This window comes from Tenebrio molitor, chromosome X (assembly GCF_963966145.1).
Source record: "Tenebrio molitor chromosome X, icTenMoli1.1, whole genome shotgun sequence".
NCBI classification, from domain to species: Eukaryota; Metazoa; Arthropoda; class Insecta; order Coleoptera; family Tenebrionidae; genus Tenebrio; species Tenebrio molitor.
This window is the reverse complement of record NC_091055.1, coordinates 7,018,411-7,046,294: the sequence shown is the minus strand read 5'-3', so window position 1 is coordinate 7,046,294 and position 27,884 is coordinate 7,018,411. Positions and strand designations below refer to the sequence as shown.

The window sequence follows — 27,884 nt, the reverse complement described above, 5'->3', positions numbered from 1 at the left end:
AAAAGACAAAGGTAGGGTTAACATGTACAAAAGGAATGCCTACTTTTAATTTAGTTTTAAGTTGACAAAAATAATTGAAGAATATTTTGTGGCTGTTGCGGACACGTGACAGCAAATTATTTTTTCTATTATGAAAAGTATTTCATCAGGCAGAATTAAAATCCAGGGGTGGATTTGTTATGAACTGAAAGACAAGCCAAGAAAATGACTGTTAGTTGTAAAAGTCGTTGGCAAAGAATGTAGGTAAGAACTGGGATTGACAAGATAAATAGAGGGTGATGATTGTTAGCAAAAATTTCCATAAGGGAGTAGAATGGAATTTGCATAAACGGATGCGGTCGGAGTTTGATGCTAATTGTCAGGTTGCTGTTCATGTTAGTCTTAATTCACGACAAAAATTATTGTGCTAAAGGCAGTTGTTGTTTTGTAAATAAAGTCTAACTCTGGATAAAATTCGAGCACTTAATAAAATGTTATTGCGTCTTACTTTTTCTAATTTTTCCAGCGTTGCATGTGTTCTTAATTTTAAATATAATTTGTAATTTCATTCTTCGGTGCTTCTTTGTTTACTCGTAAATGACATTCAAATTCTCGTTAGCTTCGTTAAGCAGTATTTACGAAGGTTTTACCTATCTTGTTATAAACTTGCGTAATTAAATTTAGTCACTAATGGGGTGACTCTCACATGAGTGTATCTTTCACCCTAATGTCTAATCGTGACGTAAGTGTCCAGCCCAAGCTCGGGTGTATTGTGCATGGTCGTGGCTTCCGCGGCTTGCCAAGTAGACAACCCTCATGCGCATCATCCCCTTGATTAGGAAGTTAAATTGAGGGCTGCCTGTTTACCAGTTTGCTTACCTGCAAACATTTTCCTCAGATTTAAAAAGAAACGTCTCTAATAATGTATTAAGTCGAGTGATTTTTGTCTCGGTTCCTGATTGGTGAAGTGTGAACCTTGAAATAGCAAACGATTAATTTAAAATTGTTTGCAAAACCCTCCACGGTGACGCCTACATGGTCAAAAACAAAGCTTGTCATCGTTTACAAACCATTGTAAATCAAATGATTAACTACTGAACCAAAATCTGGCGTGCAAATTATAGCCGAGGGTGGCATATTAATTATTTTCTACAAATTTCTTCACGCGGACACCACCCTTAAAAAGATCGATATACTTCTACACCGAAATGTCTCTCGGCGTCAACAATTATTTAATAACAATTACAACTTACAGAAAATTAAGATTTCTTTGTACTGGCGCAACAAAGAGTATTGTTCTGTCATGACAATATAATCTAAAATCCATTTTTGCTCCAATTAAATTGGAATTTAAAAACAAAGCACTTATGGTAAGAGAAAAAGACCCTTAAAAATAGAAAATCTATTTCTTTAAGAGTTCAATTATTTCACTACAATAGATTATACAAATATTTTACAACAAAATTTTGTGTATGTATTTTAGACCACCTATGAAGTGTGGGAAAAGTAATTTAATTGATGTATAGCTATGGATCAACCACCGGTCCAAGTCGACAACCGCATGTCCTTTTTGGGAACTTTTGTCCAAAAGACATTGAAACTTAAACCCGAAAAATGGTCAAGAATGATGGGTACAGAAGACCACAAAGCTGTAGTTATGAAATTTCTAGAACGTCCTCAACCAATAATTCTGGTGATAGTTCTTACACCAACAGCACAACTCGTCGCTTCCAATGGATTTCCATTGGCTCAACTAAAAAGCAAAGGCGTATATTTTATCAAAAAAGCTTTAGAACCTGTTTCCAAAACCATCCCGTCAGAATCTGTGATCACAGGAGATTTGTCGTCAAAAATAATTGATCAGTTGGCATCGCTGGTCGATGAAGTATTTTTTCGAGTTTTAGTTTGTCCACTTCTTAAAAATATATTTTCAGATACTAGTTCCTCTTTTGTCGAACTCAAAAAACCACGAGGAATGGCCTTCGGTTATTGCAAAAGACGTGCAAAAACATGTACATAGTTTGAAAAGCACAGTTTATCAAGTTAAAGGTCACGTAAGTGGTCAGACTGTTTTGCCAATGCCAGTTGGTATAGACAAGGTTCATGAAGTTGAAAAGGCTTTGATAGAAAGTGACGGAGAAATATGCGATCTATACTTGAAAAGTGCTATAGAAGGAGTTGTGATCAAGTGGGCGACACAAATTAATGATGTTTTGTTAAATGATTCGTCAGAAAAGGCTGGACTTGGACAAAATCCCGTTCCCTCCGTAGGTAAGAAAATTAAATAAAGAAACATGAAATGTAAATAATACTTAATAATAATAATAAGTCATGCGGTATTATTAAAAAAAAACTCTTCAATTCGCTATGACAGACAAAAAATACTAGCACCTCTACGAGGAGTGAACGTCACTGAACTAAAAATAAATCAATAAGAATGTAGGGATTCGGGTCTCTCAGAATAATTTTTTGCCGTAATTCAATTCAATTTTGTCCTTCACGGTTCTCAGATGCATTTATCTTCCCACGAGAATAATAAATAAATCACTTCCAGAGCTGCAGTTTTGGAATTTGAGACTGCAAAATCTTCATTATATATACGAGCAATTACGAGAACCTCGAGTCAGGAGTATGGCAGTGATTTTAGAGAAAACAAACAGTGCTTATTACAGTTGCTTCAAAAATTTATTTAAAAATATCGTTATATCATTGGCCGAGGCGAAAGACATTTGCCTGTACCTGAAACCGTTGAAAAAGCACATCTCCCTCGTTGAAGAAACAGATTTCAGCGAATGTATTCCAGTTTTAGCTCCCCTCATGCATGTAGTTTGTCTGATTTGGTCGAATTCGAGATGTTACGATCAAGTTAAAATAATCGTATTATTGAAGCAAATCTGCAATTTACTGATTCAAGAAGTAAGTAGGTAATTATGGTCGATTAGATTTAATTAAGTTAATTGTTTCTTTCACATAGCCGATTCGATTAAGGCCATTTAAATTTAACACAAAAGGGGCGTAACAACACAGAGTTAATTTACATTGAAAAGTTCAAAGAATGAAATGTCTCTGTTACGACGTTTTTGTGGCTTAATCTGAATGTAATTTCTAAATTAGCGTAATTTCCAGGCGAAAAAATGTTTAGACCCGACAACCCTGTTCCACAGTGATATCGACGAAGCGATGCAACGTGTTGGTCTTTGTATAAAAACCCTAAAAAAATTCTCCACAATTTTCAATACGTACAAAAATAATCTCGGGAGATTCTTTAAGAATCGCGAACCGAAGCTTTGGAATTTTCATCCGAACATGGTTTTTGAACGCTTCAATGCTTTCCTAGAAAGACTGCGAACTATACAGTGGTTTTTTAATACAGTCCTTGAATTTAGCAAGTTGGAGAAAGTGGAAATCGGCGGTATCAAAGGGAGAAATCTCAGCGCTAGAGTAACTGTTGTTTTTACGGAGTTTCAGCAATGCTTTTCAATATTTTCGGGAAAATCCTACGACGTACTTGATCCCGATGACTCGTCGTTTATTTCAGATTTCGAGAATTTCAAGAAAAAGATTTTCGAAATGGACATGAAACTGGCCGCTATATTGTGTCAAGCGTTTGAGGATTGTTCCAACTTGGAAAGTATTTTTAAGGTGTGAAAAGGAATTATTTATGAGATATTTACTCTACTATGACGTTTTCAGCTAATTAGCATCGTAGGTTCTGTACTCGAAAGGCCATTAATTAAAGCGGAATTCACAAACAAATACACAAAAATTTTAGATATGCTGAGAGCTGAAATTAGTACAGCCGAGGTATGTTCACACCAAAATATTTTCATTGTTCAAACACATTTTTCATCTGAAGATTCTACTCCAATATTCTGATTTTACAAATACGCCAAGCGACAGCAAAACCTGCTCTCCCTCTTTAATCTGTACTTACAAAAGTAGATTTATTTTATTTCGCAAATTAATAAAATTCTCAAATTTGAAATAAAACTTTTAGCTTCAAGCGGTCGAAAATCATGCTTTTGTGTATCTCTATAGAAACGGTTGAAGTGGCTTTTTTTTGTAAACGGACTTGAAACACTCCAAATCCTAGGAGGTGAAATGTTCACAGGCGGCTCGACCGAGTCAAATGTAAGGTCATTTGAAGCATTTCTTACGATTTATTTAGCAATAACTACACGAAATATTTAATAATTAAACTATCTCTATAAATAAAAGCCTCTACAAAAGCGAAATAACGAAATGATTACCCAATATTTAACCGGTGCCACTGTGGTGTAACACGAGTCGCCAGTGTGCATGGATGAGAGATGTCAAAATCAAAATTAGCAAGATGGCCGTTCAACATTAAAATAGTATATTAAAGAACGAGTTTTACAAGGGTTGATTTGGCACACGAGTCCCAAGTGTAGAAAACGACCCGTAGGGGAGTTTTGTATGGGACGAGTGCGCCAATTCCCTTATAAAACGAGTCTTTTATGTTGTTTTTTAAATAAAAAAAATAAATTTTCAAATTCTAGGGAATTTTGTATTAATTGGATACAATAATAGACCTATTAGAGACGCAGATTCTAAAAAGCAAACTTTAAACCTTAGTAGACTTTACTAATATTAATGAACCTTCCAGTACTAATAATATTGCATCAAGAGAACTAGGAATTACTATTGCCCTAAATTTTGAAAATTGTCATTTTACTATAACTCCAGCAAAATAAAATAAATGAGTCCATGCCGATTTTTTTTTTGATCCGCTTGAAGATAAAGTAGTACCTATATATCATTCAGAGTAGAAGATCATCAAAAAGTGGAGGTTGTCATTTAAAAAATTGATGATGACGTCGTAGCTCAAAAATTGATGACGTCATGAACAAGTCAAGCAATTTAAAATAAGCATTATGGGAAATAAAAATTGGCCTGTTTCAGCGTTTTCGACAAATGTCATTATAGTTTTGAAATTACTGAATTTATTCCATAAGTAGTCCCCACACTGTATATGAAAATTTCTTAATAGCAACTTAATAGCAATGTAATTCGCAAAACAATCACAATTAGAACATGTGTGATAATGTAAAACTGGGCCACATGTTTCGATGCTTTTGTTTTTAAGGGCGCTCTTGATCAGAAAATGTTTGAAATATATGATATACATATGTCAGTCAATTTAAATTAATAGCTTCAGCAGTTGAAGTCGAATTAATGTTGTATTGATTGTGTAGAGAATATTTGGTTGAATTGTTAGATAAATCTTATTATAGTTATGATTGCATGAGCATAACGCGAGCATAATTATGGTATTTGCATGTTTATGGGTAACAACTCTTCACAATTTCATTGCAGGCACTATTCCAAGAGCAAATGTCGCATAAAGAAAAGCATGGACAATTTATGTTGGACAAATATATGCCTCCCGTAGCTGGTAGTTTACGATGGACCAATAATATGCGGGTTAGACTCACGGGTCCGATCGAATCCTTCAAAAACCTCCAACATCCGTAAAAATATCTCTATTTTAACATTCCACCACAAATATGTCGATTTTGCAGAATAACCGAGAGTTCGGAAGCTGGGGAAATTCTCGACAGATTTAACGACTTATTTAAAAAACTGGAAGACTTTAACGATCTGTTGTTTAAACAATGGACCGAAGTCGTGCCACAACAAATAGAAACAAATTTAAAACTTTGCCTGCTCAAAAGAAACCATAAAACAAGGGAACTCCACTTAAATTTTAATCCTGAAGTAAGTGTCGCAGTTCAGCGATTCTAGTCTTTCCTAAACTCTTCAAACTTATTAATTAAATTCTTTCACGATTTGTACCGAGACCACTGAATACGCATCCAAATTAAAAATATTTTCTGCTTTCTTCAAACACAAAGTAGTATCCGTCTCACCTTAAGTCGACGAATTGTTGCAGCTTTCCGCAATTTTAAGAGAAATTCATTACTTAAACTTAATGGGACAACAAGAATTACCCGACATAGCTCTAACACTGGCAGAAAGAAACGACGTTTTTCGAAAATACATCTCCAATTTAAATTCAACAATCGCCTGGTACAACAGAATCAGACGGACAACTAAAGACGTTGAATTTAATTTAATCGAAAGCGAAATTGCCGAAATTGACAAACTAATTATTCAAGGACAAAACACATTAAACTGGAACTCTGAAGGTAAGTTGAGTCACAAAAAAACTTCAGGTCCATTTTTAAAAATTAGGTTTGTGGGTGTACATGGAGAAATTATATGATCTCGTCGGGAATTTACAAAAACACTTGCAAAAATGTCAGGAAAATCTGACACAAATCAAAAATGTCTTGATGCCATTTGCTCGGCAACCTTTATTCGAAAGAAAAGAAGGAAAGAAGCATACGGTCTTATGTGTGGAAGAGAGAGAAGAGAGAATTGCGAAGCGATATTCTGATATCAAGATAGCGGCCGATCAAATTACGATTTTACTGGAGCAAAACATGCAATTGTTCCAAATGACTGACAAGCAAGACAATCCAAAATGGTTGAGTTACACTGATTTTGTAGATCAAATTGTAATGAGTTATTTGTATCAATGTGTCGGGTGCAGGTGAGTTTTAAACATGCAATTTATCATTAGAGTTGTAAAATAAAAAAATAAAAACACACTGTAAAACATTCAAATCATTTTAAAATGTTGACAAAATCTTGTATACCGGGTGATTTATTAATACGATCAGTACAAAGAATTGACAAACATTTTAAAATGAAAACACTTTAATAGACGTCAAACTAAAATATGCTTGTATTGATTACTTAACGAAAAATACTTTTCAATTATTTCACATCTACATCATTCATGTTTCAAAATCTTTTTCAACGCAAAAATTCACGTAAAAATTTTACAGCTTAGGTTACATCAATGAACATATGGATCCAACTAACAACTTAGCGCCACTATTCGAAGCACAGTTGATTCTTTTAGAGCCCAATATAATTTTCGTTCCGTCTCTTGACTCAAACGCTGACGATGGATTTAAAAAATTAATAACGGGTCTTATTAACGATATAATCAAAATTGCTTCTATAGTACCAAGATTTTCGAAAACTGTTCAAGCGTCATACGAAGAAGAAATAAACGCGAATCAGGACATATCAGATATTAAAGCAGACATACTTTCGAACGTTGATCGAGTAATAGAAGAAGCTTACGAATATTGCGATAACTTTCAAAACTATTCGTACATTTGGCTTGATGACAGGAAAATATATCTAGATCACTTTTTAACATACAGTAGACAGTTGACTGGTGAAGAGATTGATTGGGTAAATTTGAAAGATTCGGCAGCTCCAAAACCCAACCCTCCTAAAATGGAACAATTTCGAGAACAAATAGACCATTTTGAAAATCTTTACAACGAAGTGGAGAGAATGCAAACAGAACATATCTTTAGTTCTTGGTTTAAAGTTGATGTAAAACCTTTCAAACAAGCTCTGTTAAATACAATTAGAAAGTGGGGCAACATGTTCAAGGATCACTTGGTCGACACTGTTACAAATAGTTTAACCGATTTGGGACAATTTATCAGATCTGCTGATGAAGGTCTGCAACAAACTGTTGTCGAGGGTGACTACCAAGCCCTTGTCAACATCATGGGATATCTTCTTCATGTCAAAGAACGACAAGCAACCACCGACGAAATGTTTGGACCTCTTCGCGAAACCATCGAATTGCTCAAATTCTACGACCAAGACATCCCCGAAGAAGTTAATGTTTACCTTCAAGAGTTGCCGGAGCAGTGGAACAGTACGAAGAAGATTGCTATTACAGTAAAACAACAAGTGGCACCGTTGCAAGCAGCTGAAGTGGTCTTTATTCGCAAGAAGATTGCAGAATTTGACGTTCGAGTTCTTTACTATCGAGAAGTTTTCAAAAAGTATCTCTTTTTTCAATACACTTGTCACCAACCTTACAGTGTTCTCGACAAAGTTGACAAAGATCTGAGAAAATTTGAAACAGAAATGAAAAATATCCACGAATCGGGATCTCTCTTTGAAGTTAATGTTCCCGATTTTAAAGTACTGAAGCAGTGCCGAAAAGATTTGAAAATGTTAAAGGTATTGTCTTAATAATAAAAATATGATGTTTCAATTAATTTTTTAGCAACTGTGGGATTACGTCCATATTGTACACACGTGTGTAGACGATTGGAAGACTACACCTTGGAGAAAAATTGACGTGGAGAATATGGACATCGAATGCAAGAAATTTGCGAAAGAGATAAGAATGTTGGACAAAGAAATGCGTGGATGGAACACATATCTAGGACTAGAATCTACAGTAAAGAACACTTTAACTTCACTAAAGGCGGTTGGAGAACTTCAAAATCCTGCCATCAGAGAAAGACATTGGAATCAACTCATGAAGTCTACCAAGGTAAGTGGCGTGACAATTTTTGTTTGTACATATGTAAATAGATCAATTACATTTCTGAACATCATTGTACATAGCATTATCTCTCTACGCAATCTGTTCCAGAATTTAGCTGCCTTGCCTCCTGAATTTACGGTACGTAATATCAAAGTTACATTTAGATTTGTAAAAACTATGTATAAAAAAAGACACTTAGATTATCACTTGTTGAGTTTGTTCATCACCTATTTTCCACTATTACGGTAAGTAGTAGTTGCCAATTAAAACCTTCTTGTAAGTATTCATTTCCAATATGTACTTAGAAATTGAATAATTTCAGACGCGAATTGTAATGGATTATAATACAACCTTGGCCGACTTACTCGAACTTAATTTACATGAGTGCGAAGAAGAAGTCAAAAATATCGTAGATAAAGCTGTGAAAGAAATGTCCATGGAAAAGATTTTGCGAGAACTGAACATCACGTGGTCCGCAATGGAATTTGAACATGAGATTCATCCCAGAACTGGGTGCAAACTCTTGCGGGCAAGTGAAGAATTGATAGAAACCTTAGAAGACAATCAAGTGCAGCTGCAAAATTTGATCACCTCCAAATTTATTGCTCATTTTTTGGAAGAAGTCTCTAGTTGGCAAACCAAGTTGAGCCTGGCTGATCAAGTAATTTCCATCTGGTTCGAAGTGCAAAGAACTTGGATGCACTTGGAATCGATCTTTATGAGTTCGGAAGATATAAGGAAACAACTGCCAGAAGATTCTGAAAGATTCGACAATGTTGACAAAGATTTCAAAGAATTGACCACAGAAATGAGCAAAATACCCAACGTCGTGGAGTCGACGAATAAACCGGGACTGCTTGCAATTTTGGAAGATCTACAGAAGAATCTAACTTTGTGTGAAAAAGCACTTGCGGTCTATTTGGAAACCAAGAGATTATTCTTTCCAAGATTTTACTTCATTTCTTCAGCAGATCTTCTCGATATTTTGTCGAACGGAAACCAGCCTGAGCTAGTTGCCAAACATTTAACCAAACTATTTGATTCCATAGCCAGATTAAATTTTGGAAAAGAAGAAGATGGTACTTTGAACAAACTAATTCACGGAATGCATGCCAAAGATGGGGAATATATCGATTTCAACGAGGTAACCACCTGCAGCGAAGCGGTAAGATTTTACACATTTATTGTTTAATAAAAAAACAAATAGTAAAAACCATCTTAAAACCAGATTCCGGTTTAATTATAAGCTAAAAAATCTTTTGAAAAAAATTGACATTTTAGGTTGTGGAAATTCCAGTTTCAAACATCAGCACAGTTTTAAGAATATGCTTTTTGCAATATATAAAAATATATATTTTTTTCTAAATATAATAAATAATACATATTTCTATATGAGGTGATTTCAGAAAAATGGTGCTTTAAAAATTTTAATGTATTTTAATGTTATATATTTTACTATTTCAGTCACTGTGGGTGTAGACTCGAAATACATTTGAAATAAATTTGAAATTTATTATTTTTTCACCATTTAAATATGATGTGCTGTTTGTCAGGTTGAAGTGTGGTTAAACCGCATACAAGACGCAATGCGAACGACTATTCGTGTCCAAATTGGTGAAGGAGTTGTTTCCTACGAAGAAAAACCTCGCGACCAATGGTTATTCGACTTTCCAGCTCAAGTTTCCCTATGTGGAACCCAAATTTGGTGGACCACAGAGGTTAACATCGCATTTTCTCGCTTAGAGGAGGGTTACGACAACGCAATTCGCGATTATTACAAAAAGCAAGTGTCCCAATTGAGCACATTAATTTCGTTATTGCTTGGAGATTTAACAAAACAAGACCGCCAAAAAATCATGACGATCTGTACGATTGACGTTCATTCTCGAGACGTTGTGAGCAAATTAATTCAAATGAAAGTGGAAAGTGCTTTGGCTTTCCAGTGGGTTTCCCAATTGAGACACAGATGGGACGAGAAAGATAAACACTGTTTTGCCAATATTTGTGATGCCCAGTTTAGGTACAGTTATGAATATTTGGGTAATACTCCTCGACTTGTGATAACACCCCTAACTGACCGATGTTACATCACGTTAACTCAGGTAAGGGTTGATTATTGAACGAAATTAAGTTAAGTGAATTCAGTCTTTGCATTTGATAATGGGCGGAGGACCGGCTGGGCCGGCTGGAACGGGGAAGACGGAAACGACAAAGGACTTGGGACGAGCCCTCGGAATAATGGTTTACGTATTCAACTGTTCTGAACAAATGGATTATAAAGTATATGGTGCATAATGTTGATTTTTAATAATAGAAACTGTTATTTGTCCACAGTCCTGTGGAAATATTTACAAAGGCCTCGCTCAAACCGGGGCTTGGGGATGTTTTGATGAGTTCAATAGAATTTCGGTGGAGGTTCTTTCAGTAGTTGCGGTACAAGTCAAATCAGTTTTAGACGCTATTAAAAATAAGAGAACTCAATTTGATTTCATGGGGGACCCAATCGCTTTAGTTCCGACAGTCGGAATTTTTATCACAATGAATCCTGGTTACGCTGGAAGAACCGAGTTGCCAGAAAACCTGAAAGCACTTTTCAGGTAAAGCATTACATAAACATAATTTCATTCGAACCTACATTATTATTATTACATTTCACTTCCGCTATTCCATTTCGTTATTAAATCGAATTTTTTTCTCATTGATTTTAAACCTGACCGACAACAGTAAAAATCGTATTATTTATAGATTTTAATTTCTAAAACAATTTGCTTTCCCATATCTATAAAACATAATTTTCATATTTACACGCAAAAAACGAAATCGATAATAAGTATCGGGTGATCAAAAAGAAAACAAATCAATCTATTAAAAATTAAATAATTATTATTGATAATTACTGCTTTATCTTCAATGGTAAAACCCAGTTTACCACTTATTCTGGGGTTGCTTACAATTACAGTAAACGTCCGTACATTTTGCCGTTGTTTTCTAGGTTAACAACAGCACATCGTTGACGTTTCTTTGACATTTCACCGAAAAATCTGCTTAGTAGTAGCGTCGCGTGTGGCAATAAAAATGACCCATTCTTACGAATGTAAAATGTTACTCTTGTTTATTTTATAAAATTTCTCCATTAACAGATAATCACAATAAAATGCACAATTATCATTCCAACGTCTAAAATTCGTGACGTATGATTTATTATAAACGCTTATTTGCATAGAATTCCGCTACATGACATAATCAATATTATTCGTCTAAAGAGATCATTTGTTTGTTAATGTAAAACAAAACGTGGAACTACTACTACTGCTACTACTTGCTGCGCTCGTGTGTGTAAACTTCCACTTATAACAAAAAGCAGTGCTTTATCATTATTTTTAATCATCCCTTTGTTTGGCTAGTCACAGTTTATTAAAATATCTCTACATTTCATCTAGTCTGTCCAACGACAACGTTATCAACTTATTTATTTATAATCCTACAGGTGTATCCACAATTTATGCAACATATAAATTTTGAAGTAATCCATTGCAAAAATATAATTTCATTAAGAGCTTCATTGTCAGTATTATTCCATTTCGGTTTTTCCACCGTTCCATCACATTATAAAGTCAAATAACTAAAAATGTCTGTATTTATTTAATTATAACTGAGAGCAATAAACACGCCTAGCTAACTCAACATTTAATATTTTGTTTATAATGAGAACGAAAAAGAAGTTAAGAAGTCAAGAGACGCATCCACAGTTGATCACATTAAATCATAATTGCATTTTAACAAGATTGCTTAATAATAATATAGGTAAATGCTTTTAACGCAGATCACTAAATTTTCTATATTTGTTCAGTCGTGTCTTTTATACGATGCCTGGAGCATTACCATCGACTATTTTAAAAGATTAGAGAGAATTCTTGTCTCTGAAGAATTATTTATACACTTTCTTTTCAGCATACATTCAGAAATTCCGTGACAAGGTTAATTGGTTGTACAGTTAAATCTCTAATTATTTCGACAATTTTATTTGTCGCGATTAAATTAGATCCTACATTAAAAAAAAGTTATTCATATTGTTGACTTACACATTAAAATCTTCCTGAAATTTGTCCGAAGATCTCCGTTGTAAACTGAAACGTGATAATATAATTTAATGTGAATTTTATGTTCGCAGAAATCCCTAGGGTGGTACGATTGAAATTGAAAGTTGTTCCAATATTATTTTTGAATTTATTGCAGACCGTGCGCTATGGTGGTTCCCGATTTCGAATTAATATGTGAAATTATGTTGGTGGCCGAAGGTTTCCAAGAAGCAAAAATTCTTGCGAGGAAATTTATAACGTTGTACACATTGTGCAAAGAACTGTTGTCAAAACAAGATCATTATGATTGGGGGTTACGAGCAATAAAATCTGTTTTAGTGGTGGCAGGATCTTTGAAAGTACGATTAATGGACTTATTACGTCAGCAATTTAAGCGATTTTTTATAGAGAGGTGATCCGGAGAGACCAGAGGAAGAAGTGCTTATGAGGGCCTTAAGAGATTTTAACATACCTAAAATTGTAACTGATGATACTCCCGTATTTATGGGACTTATAGGAGATTTATTCCCAGCATTAGAAGTTCCTAGGAAACGAGATGCAGAGTTTGAACGCACCGTTAAACAAGCCGCTATTGATTTGAAATTACAACCCGAAGACAATTTCATACTGAAAGCAAGTTTTGTACTTTTATATTTAAAAACCCACCTCATTTAAAGTTGAATTAATCAATTTCCAATTAAACTTGAGAAATCGGTAAATAGTAGAAGGAAATTGCAGGACTAATTTTCCCAACTAAATTGAATACCCCTTTTAAAAACCTCTCAAAACGAATCCCTTTCATCATATTTCTAATCTTGCAGGTTGTTCAATTGGAGGAACTGTTGGAAGTGCGCCATTCGGTTTTCATTGTTGGTAATGCCGGTACTGGTAAAACGCAAGTGTGGAAAACTTTATTCAAAACTTATATAAATATAAAAAGAAAACCCATTTATAACGATTTGAACCCTAAAGCAGTAACAAACGATGAACTTTTTGGTATCATAAATCCCGCCACGAGAGAATGGAAAGATGGCTTATTATCTGTTTTAATGAGAGACCAAGCTAATTTGGGAGGAGATAATCCAAAATGGATTGTTTTGGATGGGGATATCGATCCGATGTGGATCGAGTCTCTAAACACTGTAATGGATGATAACAAAGTACTCACTTTAGCCAGTAATGAAAGAATTGCATTAACACCCGCAATGAGATTATTGTTTGAAATATCCAACCTGAAAACCGCTACGCCTGCTACCGTTTCCCGCGCTGGCATTCTTTACATTAATCCTCAAGATCTTGGATGGAATCCGTTAGTACGTTTTTTAATCACACTTCTCGATCATTTAACGACAAGCTACAAAAACCACAAGTGTCACCTACACACACAACAATTAATTCGATTGGAACTTAATTTTAACAACAGTTCAAATATTAAAAGCACATTTCCGTTATTTCAAGACAATGCAGCGAACATTGCATGCCGACTTCTATGAATACCGTTTAATATGTCAAGAAATTTTCCCACGGGACTATAAGAGCTGAATATATTCTTGCTATAACAAGAGATACATTTGAAAATTTGTCAACGTCAAATGCGTTGTTCACAAATGTGATATTGTTCTCTTTTAGGTTTGTTACTAGTTGGATTGAAACTAGAACGTCGTCTACCGAAAAATCAAATTTAATAATGCTCTTCGACAAGTACATTCCCATTTGTTTGGAAAATGTGCGTACACGTTTTAAAAAAATTACTCCGGTTGCTGAAACCGCTCACATAGAGATGTTGTGTCATCTGTTAGACTGTTTGTTAATTCCTGCGAACACACCAAATGAGTGTCCCAAAGAGTGGTACGAACTATACTTCGTGTTCTGCTGCGTGTGGGCATTCGGTTCCGCAATGTTTCAAGAACAGGTAAATTTATTCATTTCTACAAATAAAACTTACCTATTATTGCGGTATTTTTAATCAAATAATGATACATAGTGCCTTTTTGAAATCACTTTTTATATGTATATACAGGGTGTTTTTGAAATGTGTGCAGAAATTTTAACCACGAGCTACTGGCGTCATGTAGAACTCGGAAAAAATATTTAAAGAATTCTACGTCAAAAAATAAAATGACATTTATTTTTTGAGCTACAATTTTTTTTTCATTACTCATAGTCTTCTACGTTGTCAAACAACCTCGTAGGTAAAATTTCGGCACATTTTAAAAATACACCCTGTATATCATATTTTATAAAACGTACACCAATGCGGTTTCCTTGTTTTAAAGCATATTTCCCTATAAGTTAGTTCGCATTGGCGTACATTTAATAAAACATGATATACAGGGTGTATTTTTAAAATGTGCTGAAATTTTACCTACGAGGTTGTAGGACAACGTAGAAAACTAAAACCAATTTTAAAAAAATTGTAGCTCAAACAATTAATGTCATTTCATTTTTTTTAAATAGAATTTTTTAAATATTTTTTCCGAGTTCTACATGAAGCCAGTAGCTCGTGATTAAAATTTCTGCATGCATTTCAAAAACATATATGTATAATACTTTATTTTGCCCTACGGGCTTTCGGATTCGTTACAGTTTAAATATACACATAAACATAACTAAACATAAAATAACAATTCCAAAAATAATCTTTTTAATTCCTATACCCACCCCTCTCCTTCTCTATCCTTTCCCTCCTCTTCCATATCTCTTTCATCCATCTCCCTTCCGTCTTCATTCAATATTTTTTCCCGCTCCCTTCCCTTCCTACATCCATTCCACATGTGCTCGATTGTTTTTCTCTCCTCATAGCACATTCTGCACCTTCTTTCTTCTCCTTCCGTCCAATACTTGTTTTCTCTCTCCTCGTCCCTACATCTGAATCTCGGCATCATTTTTCTCTCTTACACTCTCTCTCCCCAGGTACTCTTCCTTCCTCGTCATACACCTCTCATACTCCCTGTTATACCTTGATTATTTGATTCTCTCCCTTCTATTTTGCTTGTCCGTGTCTTTGTCCCTTTCACTCAGCTCTAGATTCATCCATCTTCCTTTTGCTCCCAATCTTTCCACTTCTTCACTGGTATACCCGTTCCTCTGGTAGTATTTCTCTGCTTCTTCTCCGTGTTTTTTTTTCTCTCCAGCATTCCATTAGTATCCTGCACTCATCCCTTCCTTTGTCCTCAAACTTTGCCGCTCTCTTTCCTGCTTTCACTCTCATCTTATTCCTCTTGCACTCTTCTCTTACTATGTAACCTAGCGTTTCTCTGTCCACTCCTACCACCCATCTCAAATATATTTCTCGCACTCTCTCTACCTCCTCTCCGTGGCTCTTTCGTCACTTTTTATACTATTATACTATTTTATATGTATTATCATTTATTTTTGTGTACATTCACTTTTTACACGAGATCCAAAAGGGAGTTTATTAATGAAATAACAACCGAACGCGGTTTCTCCTGTGGCCATCCATCCAAATATTAGCTGCGCTTAGGGTTGCTTAACTTCTTCGATCGAATAATAATAATTAATGTTTTCAGTTAGTAGAATCTATTATGGGTGAAATCGGCCAGGTAAAGGCAGTGCCCGTTATATCCGCCACAAAAAAATATAATTTTGACTTAAAAAAAAAATACGTCTCAACTCTCGACTAATGAAATAACAGAGAAATCAACTTGTTGTGTATTTTCCGGTGCATCTACTATTTTTACGGTTATAATCTGCATTTCCAAACCAGTATTAACTACAAAAACCTGTAATTTCGTTCAATTAATTCGCCACTACAGAATGTGCGAGTTCCATTTTTACATTTAATCTATCTCATCAAACGACAGAAATATTGACAGACTTCTCTTAAACATTCCAGCCGCATCCGCCATTTTTTGCGATTTATAAATTTCCATTTTTCATTAGAGGAACAGGTTTTCCGTTTACTTCAGCTTCCAAACAAAACAAAAATTAATTTTTTGGGCAAAAATTGTTTCATCACGATTTGTATTAAAAAACAAAAAATATATAACACGGTGCTACAAGAGATAACGCTCGATTTTTCGCAGCGAAAAAATCTTTTTAAACGAGAGCACTTCAACCCAATTTTAAGCATGAAAAGTAGGGGTAAGAAGTTAATAAATAATAAAAGAGTGCCTCCACTTACTTGTTTCAGTTCGATTTTTAAGATATCGATGCCTATAAGTATCTAATTTAAAATTTAAATTTACTCCAACATTCTTCCGTTGAAATTCGTCTCCGACAAGCCTAATTTTGCTTCGACATGTTGTGGCTACAACTACAAGAGAGGATGCATTCGACGGACGAGTGTCACATACGTTTCACTCACTTATTGATTTCATTTTAGACTACTGATTATCGGGTGGAATTCACCAAATGGTGGGTGAACGAGTTTAAGAGCGTCAAGTTTCCAAGTGGCGGAACTGTATTTGATTATTATATTGATTCCGAGTCGAAGCAATTTGTGTCGTGGACGGAAAGTCTAGGACGTTTCGAGCTGGACCCCGATGTGCCTCTTCAGGTAATTGAATTGTAGGCTGTGTTTTCTGTGTCGGACGTTTATTTCCAGGCGGTATTGGTCCACACGGCGGAATCGATTCGCATTCGATATTTCTTGGATTTGTTGATGGTCAAACGTCGACCTGTTATGTTAGTGGGGAACGCAGGTTGCGGAAAGACTGTGCTAGTCAGCGAGAAATTGGCGTCATTATCTGAAAACTATGCGGTCACCAACGTGCCTTTCAACTTTTACACAACATCGGAGATGTTACAAAAGATTTTGGAGAAGCCGTTAGAGAAAAAGGCTGGACGGAATTATGGTCCTCCCGGAAATAAAACTCTTGTTTACTTTATTGACGATATGAACATGCCCGAGGTGGACACCTATGGAACAGTACAACCCCACACTTTGATAAGGCAACACTTAGATTATGGACACTGGTACGACAGGACTCGCCTGTCTTTGAAAGAAATACACAACTGCCAGTACGTCTCTTGCATGAATCCAACCGCAGGAAGTTTCACCATAAATCCCAGACTGCAACGACATTTTTACGTATTTGCAATTAGTTTTCCAGGAAGTGAAGCCTTGTCAACCATTTATCATGCAATTTTAAGTCAACATCTTTCAAATATAGAACACAAGTTTCCCTCCATCGTCGTGAAGCTTGGAGACAATGTTGTATCAGCTGCTGTCGCGCTGCATCACAAAGCCTCGCAGATATTTCTCCCTACAGCTATAAAATTTCACTATATCTTTAATTTACGCGACATTTCCAACGTATTCCAGGTAAACAGAATTAACTTAATTTGCTCCAACCCTAACTGCACAATTGTTTCAATTCGTTTTGAAAAACTCCATTGACAATACGTTTCGTTAAACTTGATTCATTCCAGGGTTTACTCTTTAGCACTAACGATTGTTTGAATCAACCCACTGATTTAGTTAGGCTTTGGCTGCATGAAAGTCAAAGAGTTTACGGCGACAAACTAATCGAAGAAAAGGATATCGATGCTTTTACCAAGTTACAATTAGATCTCTTCAAAAAGAATTTCGAGGTAACTTTTTATCAACTCATATTCTTTTAATTAACGAAACTAAAATGTATATGAACAGATGTTAAATTACTTTCCAGCAAATTCACCGTTTTTACAAGTCGCAAATTTGCATTTTTCAGGAATATTATTGGATATATTGAAGAGTTTTAATACAGTTCATAAAATAATAAAATGCTCAAATATTTCTTCTTAATATTTTCCGACGCGTTTCTATATTCTTCGTGTTTTATACTGGAAATAGAAACTTACATTTTTTTTTTTTTTTTGTTTCTTAGTCCAGAAAATGCAAATTTGTATTTCATCCATCTCATAACACGAAAAAGAATTTATTTTTAACTATTTTTACGCAATTCATAAATTATCACATCTTAAAAATAAAATTTAAAGCTACGATCTTCAGGTATTTACGTAGTTCTTACATTTTGTGTGGCTTATTGTAAAATTTGTCTTTTTCAAATCTACAAAATTTAAATTTATCCTCAATTAATTAAGCGTTGAAGAGTCGATTGTGAACGCACCACGGATTGTAATCCGTGATCAGCTCACTTTTTGCGTTGTCCGTGCGTTCATAATCAACTTTCCAACGCCAACTTTGAAGATATATTTAAATGAACACCAGATATTTCATTTGTTTCATTTCAGAAAACATATTGATTTGTTTACTAATAGCATTCGTAAACTCTTTTTAAAATTACTAATAACAATGGTAATTACATCTGCACACTTTTACAAATCAAATAATGATAATGTAAATTTAATGTTGCGTATTAAGTGAGAGAGTAGTAGAATAGAAATTAAAACGAGCTCATTCATTATATGTTGATTTTATTAGGACACCTGTGTGAGTAAAATGAATTACGTTTAATAGCCGTAGGACTACTTTTAGATATCTTTTAAGTCCTAAGATTGAAAATTTGAAATCTAATTGCGATGGATAATGACAGTGCTATTTAATTTTTATTACAAGTTGTCACGACATCTCGTGTTACAAGGAAGATTAATTATATAAAAAAATTCAATTACATTCAATTTAAACTTAGCAGTAAAAAATTTAACACGAGACATTTTCGAAGCGTGTATTGTTTTCCGATGTAGGAAATTGACGAATCAATAGTTCTGGAAAAACCAAACATCTATTGTCACTTTGCCGGCGGTATCGGAGAACCAAAGTACATGCCAATAACAAAATGGGAAACGCTGAGTAAACTACTGACGGAAGCTATGTCAAGTTATAACGATTTGGTTGCTGCCATGAATCTAGTGTTGTTCGAAGATGCGATGATGCACGTTTGCCGGTAAGCAAACATCTAGCCCCTTACGTAGACAGAGCAAATATAGGTATTTCGTAGAATTAATCGAATATTAGAATCTCCAAGGGGTAGCGCTTTGCTAGTGGGAGTTGGTGGCAGCGGCAAACAATCTCTGGCCAGGCTGGCAGCTTTCATCTCGTCATTAGAAGTATCCCAGATCCAGTTGAAAAAAGGCTACGGTGTTCTTGACCTGAAAAGTGAATTGTCTTCGCTGTACCAAAAAACAGGTCTAAAAAATGTCGGAATAATGTTCCTCATGACGGACGCTCAAGTTCCTAACGAACAATTTCTGGTTCTTATAAATGACATGCTGGCTTCGGGCGAAGTGCCCGACATGTTTCCCGATGATGAAATTGAAAACATTATAGCAGGTGTGCGTAATGAAGTAAAAGGAGCTGGAATGTTGGACACTCGAGAAAACTGCTGGAAATTCTTTATTGATCGCGTAAGAAGACAGTTAAAAGTTGTGTTATGTTTCTCACCTGTTGGTTCAACATTACGCGTTAGATCAAGAAAGTTCCCAGCTATAATTAATTGCACACAAATTAATTGGTTTCATGAGTGGCCTCAAGAAGCTCTAGTCTCCGTTTCTCTGCGATTTTTACAAGAACTGAAAGCCTTACCGGTGATATCGCAATTTCCTTTTGGTCTCTACCTAATATAACTGATTTATAGGCGTCTCTCCTTGATTCTGTATCTAGATTTATGGCATACGCCCACACATCTGTGAATTCAACGTCGAAATTATTTCTTCAAAATGAAAGAAGATACAATTACACGACACCCAAATCTTACTTGGAACAAATCAATTTGTATTCAAAACTACTCATAAAGAAGACTGATGAACTCCAGTGTAAAATTGAACGTTTGGAAAATGGATTGGACAAATTAAAAAGCACCGCCGTGCAAGTTGATGAGTTAAAGAAGAAGCTAGCAATTCAAGAAATCGAACTCAAGGAAAAGAACGACGCGGCTGATGCGCTCATAGAAATCGTGGGTAATTACTTACTTTTATCGGTCTGTACTACTAATGCACTTGGATCATTAAATTTATTATTTTATTGTACCGCGTAGAAATATGGTGTTGAAATGTGTAATGAAATTGTAGGTGTTGAAACTGAAAAAGTCTCGATTGAGAAGAGACTTGCGGATGAAGAAGAAGAAAAAGTGGCGATGATAGCGGAAGAAGTGAGTAAAAAACAGAAGGACTGTGAGGAAGACCTGCTGAAGGCGGAGCCAGCTCTAATTGCTGCTCAAGAAGCTCTCAACACTCTAAATAAAGCCAACCTAACGGAACTGAAATCGTTTGGGTCGCCACCGGGGGCAGTAACAAATGTCACTGCAGCCGTTATGGTTCTTTTAGCGCCAGCAGGAAAAATTCCTAAAGACAGAAGTTGGAAAGCGGCCAAAGTAATTTAATTTTATTCGTCCTCATTTATTACGACGTCATAATTTTAGATTGTTATGGCCAAGGTCGATGCGTTTCTAGATGCATTAATTAATTACGACAAAGAGAACATTCATCCGGAAATTACTAAAGCCATAGAGCCCTACTTGAAAGATGCAGAATTCGAGCCTGAATTCGTCAGATCAAAATCAGCCGCTGCAGCAGGTCTTTGTGCATGGGTTATCAATATTATTAAATTCTATGAAGTGTACTGCGATGTTGAACCGAAACGGAAGGCTCTGGCTGCAGCCAATGCAGAGTTAGCTGCAGCCCAAGAGAAGTTGAGCGGTATTAAAAAGAAAGTCGCCGTAAGTTCTCTCTTGTTTTGAACAACGAGATACCTATCACTGTTTTATAATTAGTCGTTGGAGGAACAATTGGCTAAATTGACGGCGGATTTCGAGAAAGCGACTACAGAAAAATTGCTCTGTCAGCAAGAAGCCGATGCAACAAACGCGACAATACAGTTAGCAAATCGCTTAGTAGGAGGGTTGGCTAGTGAAAATGTTAGATGGGCCGAAGCAGTTAACAAGTAATAAAATCCACTCAGATCGACTCAAATTGACATCGTTAAATTAACAAACGCTCATTTACGTGGACGACGACTAGCTCAAATTAATGGAAATTATTTTTGGACAAAAATAAAAACGTTCAGTTAATTTGTATTTAGTTTGAGTCGATTGTTGTACTTATTAAGTAATTGGACGACGGCTTTTTCAGCTTCGTCGAGCAGGGTAAAATGCTACCAGGTGATGTGCTCTTGGTCACTGCATTTATTTCTTACGTCGGTTGTTTCACTAAACAGTATCGTCTAGATTTACTGCACAAGATGTGGCTGCCATTTTTAAAAACATTGGATGTGAGAGGAATAAAACCGACAATTTAATTTAATTAACTCCGTAATACGCTTGATTTTAGCCAGCTGTCCCCATCACGGAAAATCTTGATCCCCTGGCATTATTGACGGATGATACACAAATAGCAAAATGGCATAACGAGGGCTTACCCAGTGATCGAATGTCAACTGAAAATGCGACGATTCTATCGAACTCTGATCGATGGCCTCTAATGATTGACCCGCAAGTGAGTCGGCTAAATAAATTTTTGTAAACCGTAAAAGCAATTTCGGTGGTTCGTTTACCTCCATTTTTATTAAAATTTCTAATTGTCATTGTCCGATTTAAATTTATAATCTAATATGATGTTCAGAGTTTTTCACTTGATATTGAAAATGTACGTTTCTAGTTACAAGGAATAAAATGGATAAAGCAGAAGTACGGCGACGACTTAAAAGTAATTCGGTTGGGCCAAAAAGGGTTCCTCGATGTAATTGAAAAATCAATTACTTTGGGAGCAACAGTTTTAGTGGAAAATATTGAAGAGAGCGTCGATCCCGTATTGGATACTTTACTTGGTAGAAATTTAATTAAAAAGGGAAAGTAGGGGTCGGCTACTTTCGAACAAACAAACAAATACATTTTTTTTTTGTGTTCAGAGCCATCAAAATTGGTGATAAAGAGATCGAATATAATCCCCAGTTTCGACTGATTCTTCACACGAAACTGGCAAATCCACATTATAAGCCTGAAATGCAGGCCCAAGCAACGCTTATTAATTTCACAGTGACTAGAGATGGCTTGGAAGACCAACTCCTGGCTGAAGTTGTTAAGGCCGAAAGGCCCGACTTGGAAGACTTAAAGGTAAGTTTACATAAGCACGGTGTTAGAACTTCCCTATTCGGCAGCTAATTAAAATTTTAAGTTGTCGGACAAAATTATTACAAAAGGCAACCGTTTACCTTTGGTGTATGCAGTTAACTCACGTTCTTCGTCTTTTTCAGGCTGAATTAACGAAGCAACAAAACGATTTCAAGATAATGTTGAAATCATTGGAAGACGATCTTTTGTCTCGTTTATCGTCAGCGGGTGGAAATTTATTAGGCGATACTACACTGGTAGAGAATTTAGAAACCACAAAACGAACGGCGGCCGAAATAGAGCAAAAAGTTTCCGAAGCCAAAGTAACTTCAATTCAAATTGATCAAGCAAGAGAACATTACAGGCCAGCAGCTGCTCGAGCAAGTCTGCTTTATTTCATTTTGAATGAGTTAAATACCATCAACCCAATTTATCAATTCTCTTTGAAAGTAAAATTTATATAACAAATTTATAGATAGTTTACTCACTCATTTACAGGCATTCAGTGTGGTTTTCCAGAAAGCCATTGCCAAAGCTGAACCCGCTGAATCTGTCGTCACACGGGTTAATAATTTAATTGACTGCATCTCCTTCTCTGTTTTCCAGTACACAACTAGAGGCCTCTTCGAATGCGATAAACTAATCTTTGCTTCTCAAATGACTTTTCAGGTAATAGTACATATTTCATATACCAGATGATAAAGGATTCATAAAATGAACCACAAACGGAATGTGAAATCAGCTTAAGGTCTCAGAATTACTTCTACACCTCAAATCCCAATTGATACTAATTTCTTCAAAGCAGTGCTCCCATCATTACCTAATCCTATCATTACCGTCTTTATCCCGGAAAAAAGTAAAAAGTATTTTATTATTTTTACGGATAAAATTTAAACTTTTAAAGCCTTTCTTATTGTGCACAATAGGTCACGTGAAAAACCAGAATTAAGTCGTAGATTGATTCAAACGGATATTATCATCGAGTAGCTACATGAGCACAGTCACACCTTTTTTTTAGAGCATCACAATATAAAATAAAAATTTGTGCATAAAACTATCTTACTTCATCAGTTTTTCAAATACGTAAATTAGGTCTATAAATATGAAATCGTAGATTTGTGTTTTTTCTAAAGAAATATATGTATAATGTTTAATCGTAAAAAATAATTCTTATGGATAAGAATGGATAAAAGTGATAAAAGTGAATGATTGATTTTCGTTTAAAGATCCTTTTAATGAGCGAAGAGATAATGGCTGCTGACTTGGATTTTCTTTTGCGATTCCCGATAAAACCGCACGTCACCAGTCCCGTGGATTTTTTATCAAACACGAGCTGGGGTGGTATATGTAGTCTGGCAACAAAAGATGAGTTCAGAAACTTGGACAGGGACATAGAAAATTCTCCCAAACGTTGGAAGAAACTTGTTGAATCGGAAAGTCCAGAGCGGGAGAAGTTTCCTCAAGAATGGAAAAGCAAAACCGCTCTACAGAGACTTTGCATGATGCGAGCTCTTAGACCCGATCGAATGATATATGCCATGATGTAAGTATCCACTAAACTTTAGGAAATATTGCAGCAATTGATGTAATGCTTCGGTGTATCAATCAATGCGTCCACTCAACAGAAACGATTTTTTACTTACAAATTTCACCTTCCTTCGATATCTCAAAGCACAACACTTTTATCAAAGAGTCGCATCTTCCACAAAATGACAACACATTAAATTAATTATCAATCGAAAGTATCATCAATATAAAATTCTAATTTTTGGTATTTAAAAACAACACAGTTCTAATAAAACGAACACACCAAATCTAAATACATAAAGTAACGTTTATTTTACTAATAAAATGTACACTGCAGTAAATACGATGAACAATAGTAGAGCTAATTTAATTTTCTAGTTAACCGTGACTGGTAGACAAAATAATCACGTTAATTAAATTCTATTTTAATTCTTTAAAGTGTAGTTAACGAAATGAATAAAATGCAACAAAATGTTTTATGCTCATTATGTAAACAATAATGCAGACAAAACAATATAAACAACGGTCACTGACGAATGTGCTTTGTTAAACTGATTTCCTAGAGAACCTGAAAAATGAAAATGGCATTTAAATAAAATTTTGTTCCCAAAGAATCCTATTTTGTAGAATATCTGCACGAAAAATAAACTTGTGAAGAATTTGATAATGAAATGCAATATTTAATGATTAATAATTATTTATCAAAAAGAAAAAAAAAAATGTGAGACACTAATTATTATGAACGATTATGTTCTCAGGGCGTTTATTGAAGAAAAATTGGGGACAAAATATGTGGAAAACAAAACTGTGGAATTCGCAAAATCATTCGAGGAAACAAGTCCATCGACACCGATATTCTTTATTTTATCTCCCGGCGTTAATCCTTTGAAGGATGTGGAGGATTTGGGGGAAAAACTGGGCTTTACATCAGATAAACAAAATTTCCACAATGTATCTCTGGGTCAAGGGCAGGAAGTAGTCGCTGAAAAGGCAATGGAAATCGCGGCTTTACATGGACACTGGGTTGTCCTCCAGAATATCCATCTGGTTAAAAAATGGTTACCGCTGCTTGAAAAAAATCTAGAACGTTACGCGGACGGCTCTCACTCCAGTTATCGAGTTTTTATGAGTGCCGAACCCGCCGCAACTCCCACTGCTCACATTATCCCACAAGTAAAAAATCTATACCAACTTTTTACTTACATCTCAAATTTATACTTATTATCTGGAACTACTGTTGCAGGGTATTTTGGAATCTTCAATAAAAATAACGAACGAGCCTCCGACGGGAATGCAAGCAAATATACACAAAGCTCTATCGAATTTCAATCAAGAGACGCTGGAGCAATGTGGAAAGGAGGCAGAATTTAAAGTCATACTGTTTTCTTTGTGTTATTTTCACGCGGTAGTCGCAGAACGCAGGAAATTCGGACCCCAAGGATGGAACAAAGTGTACCCCTTTAACGTCGGCGATTTAAACATCAGCGTGTTCGTGCTTTACAACTATCTGGAAGCCAACTCCAAAGTGCCATGGGAAGATTTACGGTATTTATTTGGAGAAATTATGTACGGAGGCCACATCACCGACGACTGGGACCGCAGATTATGTATTACTTATTTGGAAGAACTTTTACAACCGGATTTGGTAATTTCGAACGGACTTTTAAAGATAACTCCTTTACAAACAACCTCTCCTTAATACCCTTATCTCTGATTATTATTTCAATCCCACAGAAGAACTCGACTCGCCGACCCAAACAATAATCTGATTTGTGTCGATAAAATTAAGCATTTCAGGTTGACGGCGAATTAATGTTGGCACCAGGATTTGCTGCTCCTCCAAACACCGACTATGTTGGCTATCACAATTATATCGATGAAATGATGCCCCCAGAGTCTCCTTATTTGTACGGCCTACACCCCAACGCTGAAATTGGTTTCTTGACAACCACCGCCGATAACCTTTTTAGAACCGTATTTGAGATGCAACCCAGAGACGCCGGAACATCCGGAGGAGCCACTATTACCAGAGAAGATAAAGTAAGAAAATATAAATAATACTTTCACCACGATCGAGGAAATTTGAATACATAATTTCTAAACATCACCTCCGATCTTATTCACCAACACACACATCTACCTACTCCAGTTTTTCATATTTTTATCCTTATAAAAATTTAGATTCATACGGACAATTCCAAATTTATTCTAAAAACATAAACAACACCAGAAACACCAATTTTTTTAGCATAATTTCATCTGAGATGCTCCACTGTATTTATATGATCGACGCGTACTCGGACAATATGGCACTTCAACGTGCCTATCCTACCCGAAATCGAAGGGTCGTGCGTATGGCTTGCATACCGACATACTGACTACACCATCGTGTCGAACATACCTAATACTTCATGCCTGAAAGTACTTTAATACGATTCCGCCGTAACGATAGAAAAATCAAACAGATTAAATCAATAATAAGAACACAATGTTAGTTGCCAAAAGGTGAAAAATAAATGTAAACATAAAACACAACTGTATATTGTTGAAAAATATGATTTCGTCAATGTGACAAATTTGTTTATATTAATTATCAGAACAATCAAAAGGCATTAATAAAAAAAAAATTATTATTAACTGGATTTGTTAAGAGATGTTAGTTCATTGTCTGCGTTAAATTAGGTGAAGCAAATGGTGGACGAGATGATAGAAAAGCTTCCGGAGGATTTCAACATGACAGAAATAATGGGCAAAGTTGAAGAACGCACTCCTTATGTGATTGTGGCGTTTCAAGAGTGTGAAAGAATGAATTACCTAACCGGCGAAATTAAGCGTTCTCTGAAAGAACTCGACTTGGGATTAAAAGGGGAACTTACAATAACTTCAGATATGGAAGATCTAGAAAACGCATTATTTTTAGATCAAGTGCCTCCGGTCTGGAGTAATAGAGCTTACCCGTCTCTCCTCGGCCTAACATCTTGGTTTGTTGACTTATTATTACGAATTCGAGAATTGGAAACTTGGTCGACCGACTTCGTCGTAAGTATAATTCAGCAATTAAATCACACCAGTCCTAAGGACGGATAGATAAATGCTCCGACACTTTTCAAAGGTGAAGTACAAATCACTTTTGTATTTTAGTTACCGGCATCGGTTTGGCTAGGCGGATTTTTTAATCCACAATCGTTACTCACGGCGATTATGCAAAGCACTGCCAGAAGAAATGAACTACCATTAGACAAGATGTGTCTACAGTGTGACGTCACAAAAAAGCAAAAAGAAGAATTCACGTAAGTTGAAAGTACTTAATTATATTTGTTGAGTCCAACCGTTGCGTATCGGTTTTCCGCCAAAGCTGTTACAACGGTCTGACTGTTTGAAATTCCAGAAATGCAGCATGTGAACTGTTGTAACGATAATAAAATGACAAATTCTGTAATCTTGTAGGAGCGCTCCTAGAGATGGGGCGTATGTTCATGGTTTACATATGGAAGGTGCCAGATGGGATGTACAAGCTGGAATTATCATGGATTCCAAACTGAAGGAATTGTTTCCTTCAATGCCCGTTATTAATATCAGGGCTATAACCCAGGACAAACAAGACCTGAGAAATATGTATGAATGCCCGGTGTACAAAACTAGAACTAGAGGTCCGACCTATGTGTGGACATTCAATTTGAAAACTAAAGACAAACCTGCAAAATGGACACTAGCTGGTGTAGCTTTGCTATTGCAGACATAACTGGATACAATACAAATAGCTTTATCGAATCGTAGATGCATTAAATTCTTTCAGAAATATGTTAGTTGTTGTTTTTCGTTGTTGAATCGAATCCTTATTGTTATGTTATTGTGTTGAATTCCATTGAAAAGAATAAATTATTCGAACGT

The 27,884-nt window shown here is 35.6% G+C and overlaps 1 protein-coding gene across 1 annotated transcript; it reads left to right on the top strand.

Annotated features, from left to right (window-relative positions):
• The first annotated feature begins 1,533 nt into the window (after positions 1-1,533).
• Dhc93AB (Dynein heavy chain at 93AB) lies at positions 1,534-27,884 on the top strand. Its single transcript, XM_069060801.1, has 42 exons — positions 1,534-1,864; positions 1,914-2,250; positions 2,534-2,895; positions 3,106-3,621; positions 3,673-3,783; positions 5,317-5,471; positions 5,523-5,718; positions 5,894-6,149; positions 6,196-6,556; positions 6,855-8,064; positions 8,111-8,383; positions 8,486-8,515; positions 8,700-9,542; positions 9,931-10,479; positions 10,523-10,657; positions 10,712-10,974; positions 12,614-12,815; positions 12,865-13,089; positions 13,278-13,765; positions 14,086-14,368; positions 16,802-16,975; positions 17,024-17,743; positions 17,851-18,012; positions 19,108-19,307; positions 19,362-19,947; positions 19,998-20,319; positions 20,431-20,732; positions 20,781-21,077; positions 21,132-21,301; positions 21,490-21,628; positions 21,688-21,852; positions 22,015-22,208; positions 22,265-22,469; positions 22,610-22,915; positions 22,965-23,135; positions 23,693-24,009; positions 24,752-25,166; positions 25,237-25,638; positions 25,791-26,033; positions 26,676-27,032; positions 27,135-27,283; positions 27,441-27,884. Exons 1-42 carry the CDS (start codon positions 1,541-1,543, stop codon positions 27,733-27,735), a joined length of 13,410 nt encoding a protein of 4,469 aa, XP_068916902.1. The 5' UTR covers positions 1,534-1,540; the 3' UTR covers positions 27,736-27,884.

Bases quoted from the DNA above. Each gene is read 5' to 3' on its own strand.
- Dhc93AB (XM_069060801.1), top strand. From the start codon at position 1,541: ATGTCCTTTTTGGGAACTTTTGTCCAAAAGACATTGAAACTTAAACCC. The intron at 8,384-8,485 runs GTAAGTGGCGTG...AATCTGTTCCAG, and splicing joins AACTCATGAAGTCTACCAAG to AATTTAGCTGCCTTGCCTCC. The intron at 10,658-10,711 runs GTATATGGTGCA...ATTTGTCCACAG, and splicing joins CTGAACAAATGGATTATAAA to TCCTGTGGAAATATTTACAA.